This window comes from Lithohypha guttulata (assembly GCF_036872675.1).
Source record: "Lithohypha guttulata strain CCFEE 5908 chromosome Unknown scaffold_7, whole genome shotgun sequence".
NCBI classification, from domain to species: Eukaryota; Fungi; Ascomycota; class Eurotiomycetes; order Chaetothyriales; family Trichomeriaceae; genus Lithohypha; species Lithohypha guttulata.
The window spans coordinates 152,557-177,047 of NW_027042756.1; the positions used below are offsets into that span (position 1 = coordinate 152,557).

Here is a 24,491-nt window from a genome sequence, read left to right on the forward strand (position 1 = left end):
AATAGAGACGAGCCTAAGGTCGTCCGTAGAATTTCTTGCGTACAATTCAAAAGTCGTGTCTGGAGGTATAGAGGCTGTCGCCGCGAACGCAATTCCCCTCTATGTATCCCATCAGTTCTGTCTACTGTAGCTCCTATCTCTCCAGGCTACAAGGTGTAACGTTCAGTCCTTCCAAGATCTCTCCACGTATTGAGGAAGCGGATGAGGGGAAAGGCGTTCCGTACCTCATTCATACTTATCTGTTCTACAATTATGAGTGGAACATCTTCCCCTCGCATCTTTGCATCTGCCGAGACAGATTCTTTCCGAGATCAAAACATGAATCATGAGACGCACTCCAACTTGGTTGGAAAGAAGCGAAGACGAAAGCCTTTTCACTGCACACATTGATCATTTGTAGCAGACAATAAGTTCTTTCAAATCGATAGCCAATTCAACTTGTCCGTAACTGTCCGCACGACGTTTCCCTGGTGCTAAGCCATAACAAGTTTGGCAAGCGTCATGACTTCAACCCTCAAGCGCAATCCTCCATTTCGAGCTGAGCATCTAGGCTCGCTGCTCAGAACCGATAACCTGCTCGATACGCGACATGCATGGGAAGCTGGCAAGGATAACAAGGAGAACGTCCGTTCCGTGGAGGACAACGATGTACAAGAAATCGTCAAGATCCAGCAAGACCTTGGATTCCATGCTATCACTGATGGCGAGTACAGACGCCATATGTTCTGGGGCGAATTCTGGCCTGGCCTTGAGGGTATGACTGAAGTCGCAGAGCCAGACCCAAGCATCTTCCGCATGTACATTCCGGATATTGCAGCTTTCACTGAGGTAGGCTTGAATTACCATCGAACCTAAAAACGATTCCCAGAAACTAACCCGTTGATGGACAGGCTGGCTACAAGCCAGGTGAGACAGTAATCTGCACAGGCAAGATCAAGCACGTCGGGAGTACTTATACAGATCAGTTTGACTATGTCAAGAATCTTGTGCCAAAAGAGGACGTTAAGAACATCAAGCTGACTCTCGCTGCCCCAAACTGGTACCACCTTCGGTACAAGCAGGGGCAGGCCTACCCTTCCGACGTTTACAGTAACGACGACGAGTACTTTGGCGATATTGCCAAAGCCTACCAGGCCGAGCTACAGACCTTGTATGATCATGGGCTCAGAAATGTGCAATTTGACGACCCAAACCTTGCATGTGAGTGAACCCATCTGCGCCTATCTGCTGGCATTTAACGAGTTTCAGATTTCTGTTCCGAAGCCATGCTCGAAGGATGGAAGAAGGACTCTCATAACACATATTCTGCTGACGAGCTCTTACAGAAATATGTCGACCTGTACAATGCCTGCGTCAGCAAAATCCCGTCTGACATGCATGTTGGTGTGCATCTGTGCCGTGGTAACTTCGTCAACTCCAGGCACTTCTCTGAAGGTGGATACGATCGAATCGCAACCAAGCTCTTCCAGGAACTCAACATGAACACTTACTATCTCGAATACGATACTCCCAGGGCTGGCGGATTCGAACCACTACAGTACCTTCCGAAGAACAAGAACGTCATTTTAGGCGTGATCACGAGCAAGTTTCCGAAGATGGAAGATCTTGGGGAGATGGAGTCTCGAGTTCGTGAAGCAGCGAGATACATGTCGAAAGGCACAGGTGAAAGCGAGGAGGAAGCCTTGAAACGTGTCGGAGTGAGTCCACAGTGCGGTTTTGCGAGTCATAGTAGTGGAAATGCTATCAAGAGACCCGACATGGTCGAGAAACTCAAGTTGGTGAGAGCCCTGGCAGACAAAATATGGCCTGGTGAGTCATGAGAGATTCAGTCGGACAGCGTGGCAACAAAGACGGCAAAGTAAACCTACAAATCACACTCATCCTCGTGATCGACGCAGGGTTCAGGATTATGTGAAAGCGGAAATAAGCTTATGAAACAAACTAGAGACGATTCCTTTTTTTTGTACTCACAAAGACTTTCTACCCTTTCTGCGTCTGCTTCGCCTCCCACTCCCTTTTTCCAGCTCGCACAAACTCCGCCGTCGGCCTCGAATATGGAGGTCCACTCTGCCACATCTCCAGCACTTCATCCACATTTACATACATCAAATACTCGGGATTTCTAGGAAACCCCGGCCTCGACACAAAGTGCAACCACTCGTGGTTCTCCAATTCCGGAAGCTCATTTGGTCCTGGTTGTGGTTGTCTTTTTGCATATGGCGAGTGGCGTAGGAGAAAGTCATATGCGTTATTGACCTGCTCGAGGTGGACCAGATCATCGACATCGGTGTATTCGAGTTGAGTTTGTTGTTTCTCGTAGTGCTCGAGGAGAAACTTCTCGTAGGCTTGGTAGATTTTGTGTAATTTGCATGGTCGTTCTAGATTGAGGACTGCGAGTGCTTGAGACACGTTTGTGATGGTGGTATTGGTGGTAGTGGTGGACATTTCTTGACAGATGTGCTATCTGTGAGGTTTTTGCCAGTCGTCCTGAACCTTGAAATTGGCGCTATCAGCATATAGTGATGGCCATCGGGCACAATCTGACCCTGTACATCTTTTTCTATAGATAGTTCCGAGCACCCAAAACTTTGTTGGTCATTGTTTTATAACTGTTGGCTTCTGTTTGGCGATGACTGAAGCCATTGTAAGCTTATTTTTCGTCATAGTCAAACAAAGACCAACGAAGCCCGAAATTACCATGTCTCGGGACGAAGCCATAGTCACTCGAAGACATCCGATATATCAACATAGGCCACTGCACCTGGAAATGGTTGTAATCACACACGTGAGTCGTTGTATATATAGATAAATATAGATGCGACTGATAATCTAGTCGGACAGATCAAGCATTTTCATATTTGGCTACTTGCCATCTCGCTTCCGAATCTCTCGTGCATATCGACCTTGACCGTCCACTCCTCGGGTGACATTCCCTTTGCCAATGTTGCATGAGATACAATCCCTGTCAAGACGGTATTTCCATAGAATCACATCTTTGCAGGAAGGATTCTGGTGTTCGTCGTAGTCCTCGCAAGGTACTGTGATTTTGGTACAATATCCACATCCATATGAGTATTTGGTTTTCTCACACATTGTGGATCTGGTCGCAATGTTGTTGGGGACAAACTGTGAGATACAAGTGCTAGTCGCTGGTACCGACGGTTGAGTGGCTTCAGATGAGACTTGATACTAATTTTAGTGGAAATGGTCTTTGTCTTCTTCGTGGTTGAGTTGTATATGTCTGGACTTTACCTTTATTAGGTCAGCGCCAGTATCTTTGTAGTATCGATATAGTCATGAATAGTCGTCTGAGCGTGATTCGGAAGGCCGTGCCTACGTAGTCAGAAGTGATATGTATCATTCTGCGACACCGTCAGTCATCGTCTGTTTCTTCTGACGTTTGACGTTATCATTGGCGGCGTCACAAGAATGTGCTCCCTTGTTGGAAGACCCGATACTCATAGCATTACTATGCGAACTTGCTGAAGACAGTGCTGTAAATTCGCCACCAGGGTAGAGATGGGGCAAAGTCTCAAGACAACAGGACGTAATGGCGTGAAGATGCGGACCCAGGAATTTTACTGGGGCCAGTGTGTCATCCTCACAGATCTCCTCGAGCAAAAGCTGAGCGTCGTCACGTTTCGCTACCCATTCTTTCACCAATCTTTAGTGCGTCACCTCTTCTTCGGCGAGCATGTTCTCGAGTTGAGCACCGTCCTCATGTTGTGCATACGGGCGCTCGCAGTCTGCCTCTTCAGAGCATGAGCTGTGACATCTGCGAAGCTCTGATGGAACGACTGTCTGTTTTTCCACTCTGTTTTTTCCAGCTGATACATCTGGATGCACTCCGACCGTTCGCTTAATGTATTTGATCAGCACGTTGAGGACCAATGATGCTTTAGCCACTGGTAGGTCTGCTTCGTTCGCATCCTCCATGCTGGGAACGTAATCCAGCACGATTTCACCAACTAGGGGCATAAGCTCTTCCCGAAAATAACGGAGTTCAACTGAATCAGTCACATTTTCTAGATCGGACAGGACTGACACCATAGAAGCCGAAATCGTGCGTGATGTAAGGTCAATCCTGTTCAAAAGATCTTCCCCTTAGTAGGGTAGTCGCCTTCAGAATCAGCCCCATATGTGAATGGAGACGATCATATCCTGCGTACAGCATCACAGAAACATGTATACTGGAAACCAGAGAACTCAAATATATCACTTTGCGCCATGGTTATTAGAAAATTCCAAATAGCCAAGCCACCAGCTAGAAGACTATCGATCTTTGGGATAGGATGGGTTCGCAACCAATCTTCACTCAACCATTTGCATGTCATTAATTTCGCCAATATCGCTTCATTGTCCTCAGTGTTGGTAATTTCCAACTCTAGCAACTTTTGTGCCTCACCAATCGGACACTGTTCCTCGAGCTCAGTGTTGGCGTCCGTCGGGACTTCGTGGGACATATCGAGATCACGAAGTTATCGTTTCTTCACTGATTCGATGTGAGATCTGATGATGGCATGATAATCGTGAAGATAACCCGCCCTTGAGGCAACAAGCACACGCGTTACGCGTAGTCCTGCCATCGCAGTAGTGTAGCGAGCTAGTAAATCCAAAACTGTGTCTGCGCTACGCCAGATTCGATCAGCAAGGACTTCCACAGATTCCAACAAGGCTAACCGCCGGCGGAAAGCGCATCTTCGTGAACACTACGGCAAATATAAGCATTAAGATTTTACAGAGCGAGTGGAAAGAGCAACTTGAACCAAGAGGATACAAGCAAGACGTCTGTGCTAGGCAGATGGCCATCAGCGAACCCAGCAGATTCTGGCCATCTAATCATCCAGATATCTCAGGCGGCAGCTTTTGTTCGCCACCATTTGCTGACATTGCAACCAGCCTCAAGCAAACACGCACTGCTCGACATGATATAATGCTAGTTGCTTCTACCATGTTTTCATTTTTTCATCCCATAAGCGAGTTCTTCTCTGCTCTTACCGCATCTTGTCTCGTAATCAAACACATACACAAGTCTTGGGCGACAGAAATGACTTGTCGCAGAGATAGCAGCGTCAACCCATACGGTGAACTAACCACGGCACTCGACTGGTTGGATCGAAACAACAGCACCCAACATGCAGAGTCTGAGATTCAGACCCAGTCTCAAGCTGAAGTCGAAGCTGCACCTGACTCTGAAGAGGACAAGTCTAACTCTGGCAATGAGCCAAACCCAATCACCAGCCTGGTCACCAGCAACGACAATGACAATAACAGGAACAGCTCTATCGCCGAGAACCCCTCGACACACAGAGAGCCTCCAGCCAACTGTTCAAGCAGCAGAAGAAGGAGAAGGAGAAGAGGAAGAGGAAGAAGTCGATGCATGGTTCAACCACGACGAGTGACCTTTGCTGAAAGACAATACATCGCAGAGGGAGTAGCACATCTTCCTGAGCTACCGATGGCCCTAGCTTTGCGACTTATTCAGGTCGGTGTACCAGCTCTATCCGACTCGCGGGCAGGAGAGATTGAGCTCGATATCGACGATGTTCCAGACGATATCTTGCTGCAATTACTGGTGCTGGTTAGCAGGTATCACAATAGACCGGCGCCGAGATAAGCGAGGGAGCGACTATTTGGATGATTTGGGGTAAGCTAGCTTAGGTCGAGGAGCTCGGCACAGGTCAAGGAGATCGAGTCGAGGTATTCGAGCAGTGCAGAAGGTGATCCGGAGTTCTTGTCGTCCCAATACGTACAATCTTTGTATCTGAAGATTCCCGTCCTTGAGGAATGTGAACGTGTGCAGATAGATACCAAACACTGATCCTGCGCTTGACTATTGTGCATTTGTTGTTCTGCGGCTTGTTTGGTATGAAATTGTCGACGATGCTTGCTAGCAGAATGCTAGTATGTTAAGTTCTTCCACAATCATGTTACTACTGTGTTTCCACACTTGTACTCTGTAACACTGGTGTAGAAAGAACTTCAATGTCGGATCCATTTAAAACCCCTCAATTACCACTTCATGAACGCGTTCGTCTTGGTCACACGCGGCTGTAGCCGTCGTGGCACACATGAACGTTAGCAGCACAACAAAATCAAACAACCAACGCTAGATCGAACAGCGATCCTGCCAGTATGAATCAGCAAGCTTTGGCTGCTGCGCATGGTGCCTCAAGCGGTACCACCGTGCCTGTGCATGAGATGGTGCCTATGCAAGCAGACCAGGCATCCTCCAACGATAACACTGACCACGCTGAGTTAGATACGACGGATGCTCCGGAAAGTGGCCTTGAATAGTTCCTGGCAGCACCACAAATAGAGCTGATCCCGCAACTTCAGATACTGCCAACAACAGCAATCACGACGGCCTCACTCCAGCTGCTGATTCGAGCGCACAAGACGAGGCCTGGACAAATATCGACGATAATGCCTCTCCCAATCCCAGTGGGATTGACGATGATTTTGTCGTTGTTGAGCACAAGGACCGAAAGCGTTGGTGATGTACAAGCATGTGACGGGGTATCTGAAGTTCGGTGGACGTTTGGTACCTGGATAAGCTGAAAATAGTTGGAGGAATCAGCGAGCATTGAGCAGTGGGTACTTGGTTGAAACTATGTGCTGGAAAAACTTACAAGCTTTGGAGCTGGTCTTTCTTGCCTGGAGGAAGCAGGTTGTTGTGACAAAGTTCAAATTGTCTGCCTAGTCAAGATCAGGAGTAATTGATCAGCTGAATGAAGATGGTTGGTCGGTGTTTCTTCGATTTCGCAGGACAACACGATTGGCTTCCCACTACCAGGTTGTGCCGGTACCAATGCACAATCGTGTGCCTTGTATCTGTCTGCTGTAAAGTTTGACAACGACAATAGGTTCGTTACCTCCCAGACGGAAATCATATTACCGCCGTAAAGTTTCTCATTTCAAAGGGCTAAATCTTCTTCAGATAGACTGGTCTGCTCCAATGTCAGCGCCAGCGACAAGGCAACGTCGTTTATCTCTTCTAACTGGTCGACCAGATTTTGAACCCCGATGTCATTCTTCGCGTCCTTCGCGTCTTGATTGCAAGCCACATTTGTCTCTGACTCAACCTGCCAATCTTGTCCGCCAGCCTGTCCACTTGTCTGCTCGGGCTGCGTGTAATATTTCATGACACAACCGCTAAATCCTTCAGGCGACACCTCATCCGCTGCCATTCCGTATGGCATTATTTTGACCCAACCCATAGCTTCATAGAGCATCATGCCCGAGTCAGCAGCGGTAACACCCGCTGATTGCTGGTCAATCCTTGCAATTTCCATACCCCATTTGAGGAGTGCTTGTCCATGACCTCGTCGCTGGTATGCCGGATAGACAACAAGGTATTCTAAAATAACCCCACAATCCTTGAGGTGCTCATCGCCCAACATTATGAGCAGCTCGTACGCTGGATCTTGGTGATCAGAATGCTGGTCCCGCGTTGGACAGTCATCTGGTGTGGAGCACACGCTAGGCCATGCGCCATTAAGATGCTGGCGGTCAAGACTGTATTCCTCAACTCGTCCAGGCATGATGTCCTTGTTGAGCACCCATACGGCATACCCAACAACTACTCGGCCTTGATCTTGCACTCTCTTTCCATGCCGAACCGCGGCGACGTCGTCGGATGGAATTACTGCACCTGTGAAGGAAACCTCATCAGGGTTGGGGTTGTTTTCAATGACGATGCATAAATAGTCCGGATCTGCCAGATAGTCCTGAGCAGTGGCTCGTTCGAAAGCCAGCATATCGCTGGGATACTGCTTGTGGTAAGGACTCATCCAAGCACGGAAATTGATTGGCTCAAAGCCTGCGTAGGAGACGAGGCCCATGCGTAAGATGTCGCATGGTTCTGCCCAGCGCAGTGGCGCCTCTAGTGCTGCCATGGTTGTTAACACAGACATGTTCGTTCGACTGCTCATATTGATATTGTAAGCTCCAATGGAGGTCTTTTGAGCAGATTGTATTCGTGAGATGATAAATTTGAACGGCTATCTTGTGCTGAATTAGATATCAGGTTGAGATCGAAGCGTGTTATAAGACCGAGATGCGGCGCAGCATTTCGTTGTTCTGATTGTGCTAAGTGATATCGAGTCGTGTGTCCTACGTGTTTCATCAGATATTGCAAAGCACTTTTGCAAACAGCGACGTGTGTTGGTAACGGCATTATGTCGAGAAGGATATTAACCGAAGCAGATGCCAACTGCATAAAACGAGGAGGATCCGGTGCTGGTCGGTATATACCATATATTGGCTAGATATATCAGAGAAATTTTGTCAACAGAAGCAGCTGACCATGTTTCGATACACGAACGGCATTCGAAATTGCCCTGTCGATTGCTGACTTACAGCTTGACCAACCGCAAGTAGTACAACCAGACAATCAGATAATCTCAAGCAAGGACGTCGTTGATAGTGGCGGCCTGCCTGATTTCACATCGACAGAAACTAGTCCAGCACAAGCAGCAAAATCAAAAGAGGCAAAGCACAAAAGGTCCGTGGACGAGAGTAATCGCAGAGAGGTCAATGGCAATGAGCCTTTTCACTTTGAGTTGGCTGGTAAGCGAGTATTATCCAGTTTCTGGCAATGGTCGAGGTTCCAAAACGGGACAATCCCATGCTCAGGGGATCGATTGCAAGCATGACAGCGGTCGGAGAGTCGTCAGGGATTACTGCAATGAGTGTCGTGAAGGTATGGAGGGTCTACTGAAGACACGAGTTTCCAAGTCGAATGTCGAGGTGCTGCCAGATATCGAAATTGTAAGCATCCTCAGACTACGTCTTTTCAGTGAGCATAGCTGAAACCTTGCCGACCTGCATTGTTGCCCAACCAGTCTCAGTAAGATCTTCGACGATTCTCTTCATGGTCTCTAGCGTGGATGTAGCCAGATCTGGAATATTCATTGGAAGCAGCATGCGTTGCACCTGAATCCCTAGCCAAGTTCGCCTTCTTCACTTCCACTTTGACCGTCATTTTTCATGTCTTCATCGTGTATTTCGTCATGGTTACCATTAGTCTCGTTACCTCCATATGTGGTTCCATTAGCGTCGGAGTGTACTGAACGATCGTGCAACTGCTGGCCAGGCGTGTTCTCGCCATCAACACTTGGAGTAACGTGTCTTGTATGTTCAAAGTTCATGGTGTCAATGTCTCTTGCATAGACTTCAGGCCCAGCTGACCCTCTTATCTGTGGATTTTCATAAGTAGTAAGCATGGTCTCTAGCACGACCTCCATCTCTTTAGGATCCAGCCTCAGGGTATCCCACCAAGGCCTGCCAAATTCATCGTCTGGTAGAGTAAGGCCTGTATGCTTGAGACCCAGATACAATGAACCAGCAGCAATACTTTGTGGCTGGACCAACAGACACATGGGGGTGGTGAAGCTGTCAGTTACGACAGCCCAGCTAACGTTCCGTAATCTCTTGTTGTCCTGCACGTTGTAATATTTCAAAAACTCGAAGAGGACGGGATATGGCAAGCCAGGATCGAGATCGAAGCACAAAACTTCCAACATAAGGTTCTCATGGTGCTGGATCGTTTCCCTCCATTTCCAAAACTCTTTACTCTGCTCGTCAATGAGAAGGTTCGGATCTTTTTGAGCGACACGGGATACGGCAACTATGAGCTCGTGCATTTTACGCGGATTCTCCTTGCTCTTGTACGCCAGATAGACTGAGGTCGCAGCAATCTGGTAATGATGGGCACCCTTAGTACCGATTTGCAATGGATGGCGCATGTAAAATCGTTGGAAATAGATCGAAGCGGTCGCGATGGTGATTTGATCCAGTCTGAGGGCTATACCGACCGAAGTGATGAAGTTAATTCCTTTGCGACGGTTCAGCATCTCTACATCTTCAGGCATGCCCTCAACTCGTGATGGTGTAGATTGTTTTAGTTCGTCGGATGTGAACAGCCATTGTGGTGCCGTTTCTTCGTAATAGACCGGAGGCATTCCAGATCGAGGAGACATCGAGGATGATGGAGGGATGACCGAAGGCATGGTGTCGGAAGGCTCACGACGATGCGTGTTAGATGGTTAGAAGATAGAAAATTGGCGCTTCCTGCAACGGCCGGCAACGCACAGAGCAGCCTATCAGTCTCGACAAGCGAAGAACTTCATGGGCATCGCACAAACAATTTGCTGCGCTCAAGGAATGATTATGGACGGAGTGAAAAGAAACGAACGGAAAGAAGATGAGAGAGATAGATCAGGTTTGAGCACAAAATTGAAACAAACGAACACGCGTAAAGGAGAAACTCGGCTGTAAAGCACAGGCCTATCACTCGTCTTGCGTAGATATCTATAAAGTGCTGTGCATAGATCGAAGAGTATGTGTATGCGTTAGCTGTGGTGGTGTAAGATATTGTACTGTATCTCTCTCACAACACTCAGGTGGAATAAGCGGACGGGCAGAAATTAGTCACGTGTTTAGGGCCGGCTTTAAAAACACAAGAGGTAGATCGCTCGCTCACTTGGAGGACATAGATTCAATTCTAGGCAGGACTTTTTGCACTACCTCTTTCTTTCTTCAACCTATCATCGTTCGAAACAGTCACATTCTCGTTGACAGTTAAGAGACGGCCTTGAGCCGTCTTCGCTCCGTTCCGCATTCTGCTAGCAACAGTGTGCCGTGACCTAAAATGTGATTCATCAGCAGCGAGTAGGGTTGCAATACCCATGCCTTTTTTCCTTCAAGATATTGCTGCGAGAGCACCAGGTGTTGTCTGACAGGAGAGTGTCAGCTACTCTTGCATGGGATTTACCACTGAGTCCGTCGGCAAGTCCTTGATACCAATTCTATACATAGCTGTCTATCATCGCGTCACCACTCTCTACATGTCTTCAATGCTTGCATGGTCTCCTAACCATGTACGCATCCTTCATCTGACTCTACTATGGAAATTGATGCAGCTTATGCAACCCTGAATAAGCATCATGTCATAACAGCAAACACAACTGGCGACATCCAGACTCTATCCTGTGCATGGCCGCATGGCATCTATCCACTCTCATTGAGCATCATGTTGATCAGCTTGCTGCTGGAGACTTCAAGTCTTATCACACCGACTTTCTTGCTACTTCCGCAGTATGGGTGCTAGTCTTACGTGTGGCTGGAAATAAAGACGTCCAAGGAGCTGTGGAGGGGCCTTCGACACGAGTCTGAGATTCAGCTTCCTCCTGGGATCGTGGTGTGGTATAAGGAAGAGCCACATCTATAAGAATCACATAGGAAGGCTTTCTGAAGAATGTATTGTTGCAAATATCTCCGCTGTAGCAAGGAACCTCTTTGCAGAAAACCAAGATTGTCAATTTGCCAAGTCTTTATTTCATCTACAACTTAGTGCCACTATGGGTTTCTTTGACTTCATCGGCAAGGCTGTCGGGGCTGTCAAGAATCTCGTGGTAAGTCGTGGCGATATCAAACTAATCCGATTGACATAAACTGACGCTCTTCTCTTACATCAGCAACAGAATCCAATTGTCAAGGAGATCGCCAATATTACCGGCGTGGTCGCTCATGCAGTTCCTGGGCTAGGTATACTATCTCGGGACGCATTTGATAACTCTTGCTGACTGCACTAGGACCTGCCATAGATGTGGCTGTGCCTGCGACGCAAGCTATATTCAGTGACAACTCTCCGTCTCCTTCTGCACCTTCAAATCCGCTTGATCAGCCAGCCAACATAATCAACCTTCGAAAGACCGAATAAGATATCAAGAAGATCCTAAGCAGTGTTCAAAGTCTCGAGGACAACTTGGAGAAGAGGATCAGTAACGCGGCCGAAGCTCTGAAGAAAAGCATCGGTGACCTCAAAAATACCGTTCATCACCAACGATACAATCAACTGCAATCGGGTGTGAGCTCAGCTGTGTAAGTTCCTGCTGGTTAGAAATGAGGGTTACTACCTTACTCACAGCTTTCATCATAGCATCGTTTTTAGCGACAAGAGTGACGTACTGAAGTCGACGACTGCTTCGAGTGGTCCCAGCAAATTCTCTCAAATCTTTCCAATCCAGCCCGATGAGCGTGGCTTAGTATCCGAGAGATACAACCTGTTCAGAATTGTAAATGACATCCGAACCGAGCTTGAGGACGCTTCCTATGTCGCTTCTCAAGACATGTTGGAGTTGTGTCTTCTCGGAGTTCATTGGTTATTGATGCTTGACAAAGTATGTTTCGAGAACCTGTTGTTCATCATGACTGCTAACCATTATACAGGCGTACGTTTAGTCCTGCCCATGAGGTATTCTGCACAGCAGTAGAGACCATCAACTGACTCCACGAAAACAGCATTATTGTGTGTCGCGGAATGCTGTCAAAATCGCAAGAAGCATGGGTCCAATACTGTGAGGATCCTCCTTTGAATCTCATAGCCGTTGCTGATTCAGAATCGCTTAGCTGCTTACCTGACCACACTCGCCAGTTTAAAGACGAATATTTGGGATGTAGGTATCACTTTCTTAGACACGAGGTGCTCAACAACAGCTAAGACAATACCCAGGTCAAGAATGACGTGGATCGAGCGCGACAAGTTCTCCTCAAGTTCAATACTCGCATCCTGGAGACAAGAGCCGCGTCGAATGTCGTCACTACCACACAAGACAGCGGTAAATTTCTCGTGACAGATGATTGGCAGCCCTTGGGTTTGGGCTGGGTGCCTATAGGCAAGGTTTGCAAGGAATGGAACATTGAAAAGCTGTGAGTATTCATTTTTTATGACGGCGGCAGGAGCTAGTTCAATATGATAGTGAAGGTGCTGACCAGGAGATTGCCGATTTTCACTTGAGTGTCTATAAAGAGCTCATCACGAATGCTGTTCAGGAATGTCTAAAGCCATCAGTTGCAGTGATTGACAGCTTGGAGGATAGTAGTGAGTATATAGCCCGGAGGCACGAGCCATACTGATGAGATATAGTACAAAGATGGAATAGCCGACTGCCTGTGGTACCCAAGAATCTTGAAGGCGAGGAGAGGCGTGCTGTACCAGTCAAAGAAGTAGTCAATTCAGGAAACAGCAACCTCGCCAAGGATGGGCAGAAGTCTCAATTTTGGGGCAAGAAGACCTCGTAAGATGTCCATGTGGAAAGGTGTTTGTAGTAGCTAACAGCGGCAGTCATGCTTTGACGTACACGAACGCATTCGGAGAGTCAGCAGAAAGTGACTGGAGCCCTCTCTGCAAGGCTCCCACTAAATGCTCGAAGATCAAAGTGAGTGAGACCATGTTCAATGCTAGAAATCCATCCGCATCGATAGAGACTAACGTGCATTGAAGGTCAAACTGCACCCAGTTTTGTTTGAGGGCGATCCAACCCAGGGCTTGCCTTCCATCAGAAATGCTGGAGGAGAGGTTGTTGAGCGTCAGCGAGGGATCAGACGTTGTGGTAAGCGTCAACGTCAATCGTGTACTAGCTTTCAGACGACTAATACTTTTCTAGTTTATGTCCGTATTGAGGATGATCACGAGCCCAAAGTCTTGCGCCCACCTGCTGACCTGGGGGAAGGTGAAACAGAGTGTATTCACGATTTGATTGATACAAAGGAGGCCGACGGTCTGCGTCTTTAGCTAGAGGTCTCAGTGAGAGGTCTTAGCGGAGAAGTGATTGCTAGCAACGATGAAGTTTACAGCTTCATGTTCGGCCTGCTTGTTCAGGACATTAAAGTCGAGAGCGTGTTGGTATACTGCTCATTCTGCAGGAAAGCAGCAAAGGGTCTTGATTTTGAAAAGTTATCATGAGCTACAGTGATAAGAGAATCACTGCTGTACTTTGCGTTCGTATTGGCCAGAACGCATAGTTTGAAAACAAGCTGAAATGGCAGGTACAGTGACGCGTAGCTGCACCTTCCAGTGTTGCTCCTTCCTCCGTTCATCGTGGCTTACTGATTCCAGTGCCTTACAGCTCTGTGCTTCTTCTTCATCCTTGGTCAACATTCAGACTGTGCTTCACGACACTTGACGTGGCCTGAGAGAGATCAATATCTGAGAACCATGACATCTGCAGACGATATGGTGCCAGAGATCCATTGCGATATTTGGACGCGTATAACTCAAGCAGACAAGGTTCTTGTCTTCACCAACGTCATTGTCGCTTTCGCAGCTACTGGCTACCTCATCGGCACCACAGCTATCTTAACGACCTTGATGGTGATATTTGGCCCACAGATCGTTATCACGTCAGAAGTCTGGTCACGAATCACCAATCCTACCTTCACTCAAGCGCGATTTTTGCTAGCCATCACAACCACTGTCTGGCTTGTTGGTACTAACAACGTACTGCTCTTGGCTGGAATCCTGAGCATCCTAGCTACAATCATATATCATTACCTTGGTAAGTGGCTTCTTGAATCCCTGGGTCTTCACACATGAGCTGATTCAAGTTCAGTGTATCGATTCTCGAGCGAGGAAGAGGAAGAAGATGTCACTGGTCCGGGTAATGACCATTCAACCCAAGAATTCAGCAGTAAGTCAAAACAACTGCCTGCTTGCAGGTCTTGCATCACTGACAGAGACTCCCAGAATCTGATGCTCGCCCATCTCGTGCAACAATCGGACCGCCACGTGCAGGCAACCCTGATATGATTAACGAGTCGCTGGAAATGAACAACCCCCTCGAAGACTACTTCAAGCAAACAAATTGGCATGGTGTAGCACCGTGCAAACGAAGAGGCACAAGTTGTGCATGCTGTGGCAAGAAGTTCAAGCTTGGAGACAAGATGTATTCTATATCGTAATGAGCGGCAGAAAGCCTGAGTGGATGCTCAAGGAAGAAGCGAATGCTACCAGAGAGACATAACTCAGCTACATGGTCGAAGGTCAACGAGGGTCAACGAGGTCCAAGGAGGTGCAAGGAGGTATAAGGAGGTGCAAGGAGCGCCGAAATGTTGTATCTACTCGAGTGACTGTGGTTGTATCGATTGCGCTCATGACGATTGTGTTGGGTCAAGCCCAGACAACGGCTGATGAGAGGCTTTCCTCGTGCCGAGGTACAGCAGGGCCGCTACCATCAGCGGCGAACGCGAACTATGCTGTACCGTTCTATCACTTCTTGATTTCATACAAGTAACGAATCATTGCTTGGAGTCTTCATACTTTTTACTGTTCCTGATCTAGTGTCATCCCTCGATCTCGTGATCGCTGTCAGCCGCGAAGCTTCAGCGAACCTAAATCTATGGGTACCGGTGGCGGACCTCATACAAAGTCACCGAAGCCGCACCATAGCCGAGATGGCTAGGAAACAGAGTGTACACAGAGAGCTAGCTAACGTGATCTTTCCTTTGACAGTAAAGCCATTCACTGGACCACACCAATTCCGATGCACTGCTCAATTACTTATCAATGATAGCCCACAGCACAGGAGATAGGACGTCCACATCACGACAACCGTTTGCATGCTAAGCTTTAACACAAAGATTGCCCAGCAACATGATAGCTGGAGGCACAACTTCAGTCGAAGACGTCCCCAAGGTCGATCTGGACTATGCTATACACGAAGCTTCTGGCTATGATCAGAAAGGCGACTTCTATCTATTCAACAACATTCCTTATGCAGCACCACCTACTGGAGACCGTCGCTTTCACCCACCAGAGCCACCTCTGCGTCGGAAGGATGACAATGAGTCAAGTTATCAAGGAGACATCCCTCCACAAGCCATTCCGATATGGGCTAGAGGGTCGATAGAATGGCCGTATGCAGGTGGAGAAGATTGCCTCTGTCTGGATATTAAGGTTCCTCGAGCAGCCTGGGAGGCACGTGCGGCAATAAGTAAAGGTGTACCAGTATTGGTATGGATATATGGAGGTGGCTATACTGCAGGATCGAAAGAATTGTTCGGCTCAGGCGCTGGTCTTCTTGCCAGATCTGAGACACCTATCATTTACGTTGCGATCAACTATAGAGTAAGTCCAATTTCGGTCAACCAACTCGATACGTGCTGACCACCTTAGCTTGGTGTCTTTGGCTTTCTTGCAGGTCCCGACTATGTCAGTGAAGGAGGCACACCAAACTTGGGCTTATTGGACCAGCGTGCAGCGCTTGAATGGATTCAGAGCAATATCTCGGCTTTTGGTGGTGACCCTGGTCGAGTCACTCTTATAGGCGAATCCGCAGGGGCAGGCTCGATCTATTACCAGATCACAGCATATGGTGGTTCAGCAGGCAAATCTCCATTTTCGCAAGCTATTTTACAAAGTCCCGGTTTCTATCCTATTACCAGTCACGAGGTCATGAACCGTCATTATCATGCAGCGTTGAGACACGCCAATTGTAAGACTTTGGAAGAGCTAAAAAGCTTGTCGGAACAAAGACTGAAAGAGGTGAATCTTGCTGTCGTCGATGAAGCACCATATGGTCAATTTCTGGTATGGCATTCTACCTTCGAAGTGATAGTCTGTATGGAAGAACCAGTCAGCTAATAATTTCACAGCTTGGACCTGTGGTTGATGGGACATTCACACCAGACCTACCTGGCAAGCTTCTTCTATCCGGCTCCTTCGACACAAAGATCAAAGTAATGCTGGGCCAATGCTACAATGAAGGATGCGATTATGTAGAACCAGTCGATATCACTTCCTCGTATCTCTCAATGTATCTCGACCGCACCTTCCACGGCATCAACCAATCCACCAAGGACTACATCACAGACACTCTTTACCCTGCAGTAGCAACATCTGACTTGGAGAAACCGATAGGAACAGGCGTAAACAGCATCCACTACTCCAGCAAACCACCATACTACACCACTCCACGCGCTCGTCTACAGCGTCTCATCAGCGATGCAATCTACATACAACACAACAACGCGATATCAACAGCCCTCAACAACAACACCTACAACTACCTAATGAGCCTTGAACCCGGCAAGCACGGCACAGACGTGCCATACACATTCTACAACGAAGGCAAAGAGGAAATTCCAGCTGTGCCAGGTATGGCGAAAGTGAAAAGTAAAGAGCTCGCACATGCGCTGCAGAAGTACTTGACCAATTTCGTGATTTATGGCGATCCTAATGGGACGGGAGAAAGTGACCTGCCTAAGATGAGGGTTAGAGGAGGTGAATGTGTAATGCTCAATTTTGCTGAGACTGGTATTGAGGAAACACGAGATCCGAGCGCGAAGGAGCAGTGTGTGTGGTGGCAGAAAGGTCTTTTTGCTTGATGCATACGCGGTCAGAGCTCGACCTCGTTGGCTCTCAACATACATGCCATGGTTTCACATATATTTGAACCTCCCGAAATCGCCATACACTTTTAATAGATCCTATCAATAGGCCGAGTAGCGAGCTTTTCATGGCAAACACACTCTCGCAGTAGCACGATCGCTAAATCAGGATGTACCGCTTTCACACGGGCGACGATTCGCTTGCCCTACGATCCGCCACCAGTATCAATATCGTCCTGTAGACCTTCCACAACTTCTCAAAGTCACATCAAAAAGTCCAGCCTCTGCTGAAGTCAAACCGCTCCACTACCCTCATCTGTTTCTGTCAAATGCTCAATCAGTGAACTACAGTACGACCTACTGCTAGTCTGATCCGAATCTATCGAACTGTCACCGCAGCACTAACCCAGGTCGTGTGAGCTGCAGTGGTGGATGCCAGCGACGGTGTACTTCGGAGGAAGCGAAATCTGGGGAAGTGGAATGGATCCTGTAGCTCAAAACGTGGGGAAGGCAGACATCGACTGAGCCGAAGACCAATCAAAGTGTGTTAACCATAGGCGAAAGTCGACGCGCCATCTGGATTTGCGACGCTAATATTCGGCTATGGTCGTAGCAAACGACTGGGGATCCACCTACTGCGAGACGGCGGAGACATGCAGAGGAGGACTTTGAGAAGGAGGAAGACAACTCGATTCCAAGGTGTATAATAGAGACGTCGCCCTGCTGTCCCTGTTCAAAGAGTTGATAGATTATTCGACTTTGGACAAGAAGTATATCGCCAACAACCACAACCATGGCTTCTGCTACACCCATCAACATGAGCCATTATGGCGCTCGCCACAATCTCACCCATAACTGGCGCCTCCTGATATCTTGTGAGTGGCCCGAGAGATCTCATCTCGCTTCTTCTGTTTCGATGCTGCAGCGCTGACCTGTAGATCATCAGGCATGCTCCTCTCAACCTGCTACTTTACCTTTGGCTACGACGCCTACATCTACGCAGGTGTCATCGCGATGCCAACCTTTGTCGCGAACTTCGGCACCCTGACTCCAGAAGGATACCTCCTGACCGCAAGAGATACTTCCATCGTGTCGTCCATTCCAACCATCGGAGCCGTACTTGGCTTTGTGATGATAGCTTTGATGGCTGACCGATTTGGTCGCAAAGTGACCATCTATACTGGCTGTGTGATCGGGCTTGTGGGAATGGTGCTGCAGACTATTGGTGTCAGTCTGGCTGTGCTGACTGTCGGGAGGACCATTGCAGGTAAGGACATCTTTTGACCTCGACTTGCGTATTGCTTGCTGACTTTCTGATCCCAGCCATGTCGACCTTTGTCACATTGAATATGGCCATCACCCTATCCGCAGAGCTTGCACCAGCTTCGATTCGCGGCTCGATCATGACACTGTCTGCCGTGACCATCGGTATTGCTGGCGTCATTGCCTCTGGCATCAACTATGCCACATATGCTATCATGACCAACTTCGCCTGGCGGCTTCCCGTTGGCCTGCAGCTGGCTGGACCAGTCTTGATCGTCATCTCTGTCTTCTTCGTCATGGAGTCGCCCACATTCTATCTCATCAAAGGTGAAGACGCCAAGGCTCGCCAAAGTCTTGTCGCTGTCCGCCAGGGCTATACAGACGCAGAAATCGACAATGAGCTGGAGAACATGAGACATCAACGAGCACTCCCCGCCAAGGAAGAGAAGGTATCGCCAGTGGACATCTTCAAAGGTGCGAATCTTCAACGCACTTTCCTAGCCTCCTCTTTTGTCATTATCACGCAGCTTTCTGGTTTGGCTTTCAGCACTACATATGCTGCCATATTCTTCATTCAGATCAACCAAGCCAACCCGTTCCTGATGGTCCTTGCACTGACAATCTTGCAACTCGGTGGAGCATGCACGGGTCAAGTCTTGATCGAAGTTTTGGGCAGGAGGAAACAGGCCTTGTTGGCGACAAGCGTACTTTTTGTCCTCAATATCGCTATTGGTGGACTAGGCTTCGCGCAGGCAACCGACAAACAGGCCATGACGGCGATCGCAGCACTTTGCCTTGTGTTCGGATTCTTCATTGCAGCCACCATGAGTCCTCTGCAATGGTGCGCCATCGCGGAATTCCCCACAGCACGTCTTCGTAACGTGACCACGGCATACTCCTTGCTCAATGCCAATTTGGCGACACTTGTGATCTCATATGTGTTGCCATACATCACAAATGCTGATGCGTAAGTACAACCCTTCACAGATGTTCGTGCGATTTGCTGACAGTCGATGTAGTGGCAATTTGGGACCAAAGGTATACCTCATCTTCGCCGGCTTCATGCTCATATCCTTTGTCTGGGCATTTTTCCGCTATCCAGAAATACGTGGAAGAACGATGGCTGAACTGGACGAGATGTTTGAAGCTCGCATTAACCCAAGACAATTCCGCAAGCATGTTTGTCTCAACAGTCTTGAACATACTGCCACAATCATTAACAAGCAGGATGGTTCGAATTTGACTGTAATTCCCGACGAGAAGCACAATGCTCGCAACCAAGCATCAGTGCAGGAGGTCGAGATTGGCACGGTCTGAGCTGCTTAGCATAGTAGTCATATGTAAATCAGTAATGTAATTGGACCAATGCAAATAATTGGTTGGAATTTTGTGTTATTTAAAGTGTCTTGTCGCTTGGTTTCGCCAAACTCACACTGTCTCAGGGGTTTGTGTTACCCTCGAAGTTTGACATGCCGAGGTCAGCTAGGAAATACAGCGACTGAAATTGCAACGTGCTAGGTGATGGAAAATTGTCGAAACCTGACCACCCATACATGCTGTTAGGTTGCGTGAATAGATCGTCGACAAATGACGTGTTCATAGGTCCAGTGGACGATGCGTGGTCTAAAGCTGTTCCACCTGCAATCGAGGAGTCATGTAGATAAGAATTTGGCGATTCGAATGAATATGACGAAAGAGAGGGTGTCCCAGCGCTGACAGGGCAAGCAGGCTGATTGACAAAATTTGGTCCACTGTGCAGATTTGGTATTGTGGCTGCCTCATCTGAAATGACATGTTCTAAAAGACACGATCTCAGCCTGCATTTTATGTGAGTATAGCACAATGGTGAGCACTTACGACTTTCAGATATCTCAGGCCCACTAGTGGCTCCCTCCGCCTGAGTCCCGGCCTGCTGCCGCTTGCTAGACTGCCGATACCGACGTGATCTCTTACTTGATCGACGCTCCAGCCGTTGCAAAACGTCCATGAAGAGCGTGCGGATCCACCGGGCGGTAATGTGACAAGTTTCGAACTGCTTCAGCGCCAGAAGGCTAGGACGCAACTTAAGTGAGAGCTGTTCTGGCTGGTGAGTTCCATGATCGGCAACAGCCGTAGTCATGGCCGAGAAAATGGCGGTCACGAAGATGAGCGGGAAGTGTTCAGGTTGCCAATATAGTAAAGAGTCTTCTATGAGGCCTGTGATGCTGTCAGCTGCGTTTCTGACGTTCCTGAAGATAGTGTATGAGTTGTCGTGGTGCATGCTATGGTGGATACGTTGAAGTCGCTGTTGCAAGTTGATCGTGTAGAAACTGTCCACTATCAGCACTGTTACAGAACCTCCATTCCTGGTAAGATGCAGGAGCGTAATTCAGGCGCGAACTTACTGATAGCAAACCTTCAAAATCAGTACCAGACGGTCTTTGATGTCGGATGTAGGTCTAGCGCCGAGCTTTGAGTCGGCATACCATAGCTCAAAAGCCTCCTGAATCTCAGCACTTGCGTTCGCATGTGTTATAGAACCTTGTTGTGTTGATGGCGAGCAGTATCGGAAATACAGGGTCGACGCTGTCTGGTTAAGCGTCGCTTGCGCGATCATGTAGTTTGCAGTCTCTGGAGATTCATCAGGGAAGTCACCTGGTTTCAGTTCCTCGACGTCGTGATCGAGGTCATTGATGACCATAGGAGCTCCTGCCGATAACGATATTTGCCTATCTCGAATATAGAGGCACCACCATAAAACTTTGAAGTAGGCCTTCTCGCTGGACGGCATCTTACTATCCTTCGTACTGCGATGGTAGCCCATACATTGTGCCGAACGAATTGCGCTTGCAAGCCACCACAAACTATCTCGATAACTGGTAGGCTTTCCGAACCAATAGTGAAGCAGGTAAGAGGAAACGATCAAGGTGGTACGATCGACCTTGGTGTCATTGTCGAATGCCACACACGCTTTGCTGAACAGATCATCGCTGGTGTCGAATCGTGTCGAGTATCCCATCAGATGGAAGATCTCCGCATCGCAGTGGATCGAAGCCACGAATAAAACACATCGCAATAGTGTGATAGAAATGCTTCCGTTCTTGACTGCGGCTAAGAAGATTGATCGGTCCAGGATCGGACAAAAGATATGAAACCTCGTGAAGTATGCTTCGAGTAGTCTTTCTGTAAGATGTTGAGTGGGAAGATCAGTAGGCCGCGGTTGCCATGTGCTTGCTTGATATCTTGAAGACTTCGATTTCGTCGCCTGGCCCGAGCCTCGTTCAACCGTCTGATGAAGCTCTGAGTGACTCGCAGCACTCGCCGATATGATATAACTTGCATACCAGCTTTCACCAACGAAGTTGGCTCTCCCACTGTCTTCTTGCACAGCCATGTGTTCGGGTAGTACGTGATCTCCTTCGTCGGACTCGACTGCTCGGTCCACATCTGAAATACCTGGTGAAGCATGTCTGTCTAGACTTATCAACCTAGTCAGGTCTAGTGGTGCTTCAGGCTGCTGAGCTGTTCTGTGCATCTGAGCGCCATTTTCGAGCTGTTGGTGGTGATCGGAACCTGGGGTAGCAGGTTCAATCGAGATATCAACCGATGAATCCCTGGTCTGCTCACGAGTGGCGACACTCCGCTCACTCTGCTCAAACTGAGTATACCGACCCTTAGGCCCTCTGTCGATGTCGGATCAGAATTCTGCTATCGCAAGCTACGTTAAACTCACCGAGTTCGTCTCGACTGAACTAGTTTGCAGTCCCTTGACCTAATTTTGTTGCATTCGGAGCATGGTATGCCTCGAGTCGATGCATCGCATTTCACACGTCGTTTGTTGCATCTTTCGCAAGCAGTACTCCTCTTCTTGCGCGACACCGAGGTGGCAACTGGAAGATTGGACGGTACAGCATGAGCAGGTTCAAGCATGTTCAAGATTCAAAGTCGCCAAAGTGTAAAGTCCCCCCATCACCAATGAATGCTGTTCCATTTTCATTACGAGCTCTCGACAACTCGACCTGCGGCGGATGAACATGAAAGAGGTGGTCGCGCCCAGTCGTCGCGGGAGCTTAGGCTTCGCCGATCTTTGTTGCGGGGTAGGTGTTGCGTACTTGCCTCTGGAGGAAAGGCAAGTATCGTTACCGTCGGCAGGCGCGACGTCGAATCTTCTTGTACCAACGATGTGAAATCCTTGCTCTTTCACATAGAGGAGAGAGATCTGTGTAAGTTTTCATCCGTAGTTCAGATGGACGGCACTGGATAGCAAGACCATGTATTTTTGCTGTACCCAGTCTACCTTCCGCAACCTGAGGGCCTGCATCCGAGCCGAACAACATGAGGACTCTTCGTTCACGAAATACTTCCCAATTACAGTATGGTAGCAAGTCCCGCAGCGGCGACTTGTTGGCCCTAGCTCTGACCGTGGTGTTCAAGGCGTGATTGTCGTCGAGAAACCACACAGTGCTCATGTAGGGGTCAAAGACGCCATCAAAGTCCATGCTTTCTAAACATGACTTATTGGTACACCGCAAACCTGCCATATCATATCGTTCCAGCCGATGGTATCAGTACATGGTTGCTTACCTATCCTCAGCGATCCAGAGCGTGTATGCAATATGTATCTGCGCCCGAAACCTGTTATTCCGCCCTCATTTTCTCTTTCCCCTTTGTCTCTACTATCCCATCGAAAACCCGCTTCGATCCTCCTCCTCACCTTCCCCACTCACAAATTGAGCATGCCTCACTAACCTACTCACTAACCTCGCCACAATCAAGCTCAATTCCACCAATATACTCTCAATTTCTCTGATCTGATCTCTTGGCTCAAATACTTCCCGTATCCGATCGAAGATTCCTCTGTCTTCCTCATCTTCATTCAGACCCAGCACGTGTAAGTGCACAAGATGCTCGACCAAGAACGGCGGCAATGTGCCTGTGGCTGTAGCATAGAGGTCCTTGATCCTTTGTGTGATTTGCGTTGGTGGCTCAGGCTCGCAGATTGCCGCATGGTAAGGTAAGGCAGTTGAGTTATTTGACGACTTCCCAATGCTTGCTCCATCGGTAATGACCACTTTTGGTTGACCTGGAGGTGTGATAATCAAAGCGAATGGATGAATTGGGTATTGGTTGCGATCTTCCTTTTCTTTGTAACATGGTGGAGGATCATGTGCTGGAATGACTGGAGATCCCGGATGCCAGAGGAAGAGTTCACTGTGAGAGTTTTAGCACTTGTTAGCTGGGAAACTTGGAAGAGTGCTATTAGAGCAACGTATTTACCTAAGTGGCCGGTTCAGCATCTTGACTATCTGTGAAATAGGTCTGGAGTCGCACTGATAGGACGAAGACCGTTGAGCACGCAAAAGAGGGTGTGATCAAACTGGCTGCTATGCTGCGAGAACACTTTATGAGGGTATGTCCTCGCAATCGAGTCGATTCGGTATCTGTAAGCACGCCGGCCTTGCACATTACCGATAGATGTCCTATTGCATGTTCGCTAAGTTGTTTGTCGGGCACCAATTTAAAAACGCTATCGTCTGGCATGAACATTCATCTTGGTTTGTTGGTTCGTACTTTGCAATGATCGCTAGTTCCGCGAAAGCCTTTTGACAAGACTGGTGCGCTCTTGCTGACGTGGCGAGCGATACTCTTCTCCTCAGCTGCACCTTGACTTTGCTCCGACTGCACTTGCTGTTGCATATATGCAAATCGCCATATCTCGAGGATGAACAAGATTGTGGCTCGAAAGGTGGACTTCATAGTGCCTCGGTCACGTGGTTTTGAAATAGTGCTTGAGTTTGGCCTGTGCTTGACGATTGCGAAAATGCCGCTTGATGTCTGGTCAGTGAGGGGATCGTTCTTGGTTCGCCGTCTATGGCTGGTTGACTGAGACTAATTTTGTTCGTCGTCAGTAGATGGTCTCGCAAAGAACAAGAGACATTTGGTTCGAATGTCAGGTTTCTTTGCAAGGATATACAGCTTCAGCTTGGCAAGTACGACTTAGTGAGAACGGTAAGGAAGGTGTGATGAAGATGTGTATGTTCATTCGTTTTGGCCTCGTGGCTCAATGTCGCTGATCC

General features: G+C 48.2%; 11 protein-coding genes across 11 annotated transcripts; 5 read left to right on the forward strand and 6 right to left on the reverse strand.

Annotated features, from left to right (window-relative positions):
• Positions 1-501: 501 nt before the first annotated feature.
• LTR64_007898 (uncharacterized protein) lies at positions 502-1,820 on the forward strand (the record flags this gene model as incomplete). The annotated part of the gene is made up of 3 exons (XM_064902214.1): positions 502-828; positions 891-1,200; positions 1,249-1,820. The coding sequence occupies 3 exons, from the start codon at positions 502-504 to the stop codon at positions 1,818-1,820; spliced, it is 1,209 nt and encodes a 402-aa protein (XP_064751188.1).
• Positions 1,821-1,980: 160 nt separating this feature from the next.
• On the reverse strand, positions 1,981-2,445 carry LTR64_007899 (uncharacterized protein; the record flags this gene model as incomplete). Its single annotated transcript, XM_064902215.1, has 1 exon — positions 1,981-2,445. The coding sequence occupies one exon, from the start codon at positions 2,443-2,445 to the stop codon at positions 1,981-1,983; it is 465 nt and encodes a 154-aa protein (XP_064751189.1).
• A 1,221-nt stretch (positions 2,446-3,666) lies between these two features.
• LTR64_007900 (uncharacterized protein) lies at positions 3,667-3,936 on the reverse strand (the record flags this gene model as incomplete). Its single annotated transcript, XM_064902216.1, has 1 exon — positions 3,667-3,936. One exon carries the CDS (start codon positions 3,934-3,936, stop codon positions 3,667-3,669), a length of 270 nt encoding a protein of 89 aa, XP_064751190.1.
• Positions 3,937-6,917: 2,981 nt separating this feature from the next.
• On the reverse strand, positions 6,918-7,898 carry LTR64_007901 (uncharacterized protein; the record flags this gene model as incomplete). The annotated part of the gene is made up of 1 exon (XM_064902217.1): positions 6,918-7,898. One exon carries the CDS (start codon positions 7,896-7,898, stop codon positions 6,918-6,920), a length of 981 nt encoding a protein of 326 aa, XP_064751191.1.
• Positions 7,899-8,945: 1,047 nt separating this feature from the next.
• Positions 8,946-10,013, reverse strand: LTR64_007902 (uncharacterized protein; the record flags this gene model as incomplete). The annotated part of the gene is made up of 1 exon (XM_064902218.1): positions 8,946-10,013. The coding sequence occupies one exon, from the start codon at positions 10,011-10,013 to the stop codon at positions 8,946-8,948; it is 1,068 nt and encodes a 355-aa protein (XP_064751192.1).
• Positions 10,014-11,363: 1,350 nt separating this feature from the next.
• LTR64_007903 (uncharacterized protein) lies at positions 11,364-11,725 on the forward strand (the record flags this gene model as incomplete). The annotated part of the gene is made up of 3 exons (XM_064902219.1): positions 11,364-11,417; positions 11,481-11,550; positions 11,598-11,725. The coding sequence occupies 3 exons, from the start codon at positions 11,364-11,366 to the stop codon at positions 11,723-11,725; spliced, it is 252 nt and encodes an 83-aa protein (XP_064751193.1).
• Positions 11,726-12,325: 600 nt separating this feature from the next.
• On the forward strand, positions 12,326-13,579 carry LTR64_007904 (uncharacterized protein; the record flags this gene model as incomplete). Its single annotated transcript, XM_064902220.1, has 8 exons — positions 12,326-12,362; positions 12,415-12,461; positions 12,518-12,714; positions 12,765-12,886; positions 12,932-13,082; positions 13,130-13,223; positions 13,289-13,397; positions 13,452-13,579. The coding sequence occupies 8 exons, from the start codon at positions 12,326-12,328 to the stop codon at positions 13,577-13,579; spliced, it is 885 nt and encodes a 294-aa protein (XP_064751194.1).
• Positions 13,580-15,436: 1,857 nt separating this feature from the next.
• Positions 15,437-17,169, forward strand: LTR64_007905 (uncharacterized protein; the record flags this gene model as incomplete). The annotated part of the gene is made up of 3 exons (XM_064902221.1): positions 15,437-15,910; positions 15,959-16,372; positions 16,438-17,169. The coding sequence occupies 3 exons, from the start codon at positions 15,437-15,439 to the stop codon at positions 17,167-17,169; spliced, it is 1,620 nt and encodes a 539-aa protein (XP_064751195.1).
• A 796-nt stretch (positions 17,170-17,965) lies between these two features.
• Positions 17,966-19,752, forward strand: LTR64_007906 (uncharacterized protein; the record flags this gene model as incomplete). The annotated part of the gene is made up of 4 exons (XM_064902222.1): positions 17,966-18,047; positions 18,119-18,439; positions 18,496-19,402; positions 19,455-19,752. 4 exons carry the CDS (start codon positions 17,966-17,968, stop codon positions 19,750-19,752), a joined length of 1,608 nt encoding a protein of 535 aa, XP_064751196.1.
• A 121-nt stretch (positions 19,753-19,873) lies between these two features.
• LTR64_007907 (uncharacterized protein) lies at positions 19,874-21,808 on the reverse strand (the record flags this gene model as incomplete). The annotated part of the gene is made up of 3 exons (XM_064902223.1): positions 19,874-20,232; positions 20,293-20,744; positions 20,820-21,808. The coding sequence occupies 3 exons, from the start codon at positions 21,806-21,808 to the stop codon at positions 19,874-19,876; spliced, it is 1,800 nt and encodes a 599-aa protein (XP_064751197.1).
• A 1,282-nt stretch (positions 21,809-23,090) lies between these two features.
• On the reverse strand, positions 23,091-23,711 carry LTR64_007908 (uncharacterized protein; the record flags this gene model as incomplete). The annotated part of the gene is made up of 2 exons (XM_064902224.1): positions 23,091-23,625; positions 23,692-23,711. 2 exons carry the CDS (start codon positions 23,709-23,711, stop codon positions 23,091-23,093), a joined length of 555 nt encoding a protein of 184 aa, XP_064751198.1.
• Between the last annotated feature and the right edge of the window lie 780 nt (positions 23,712-24,491).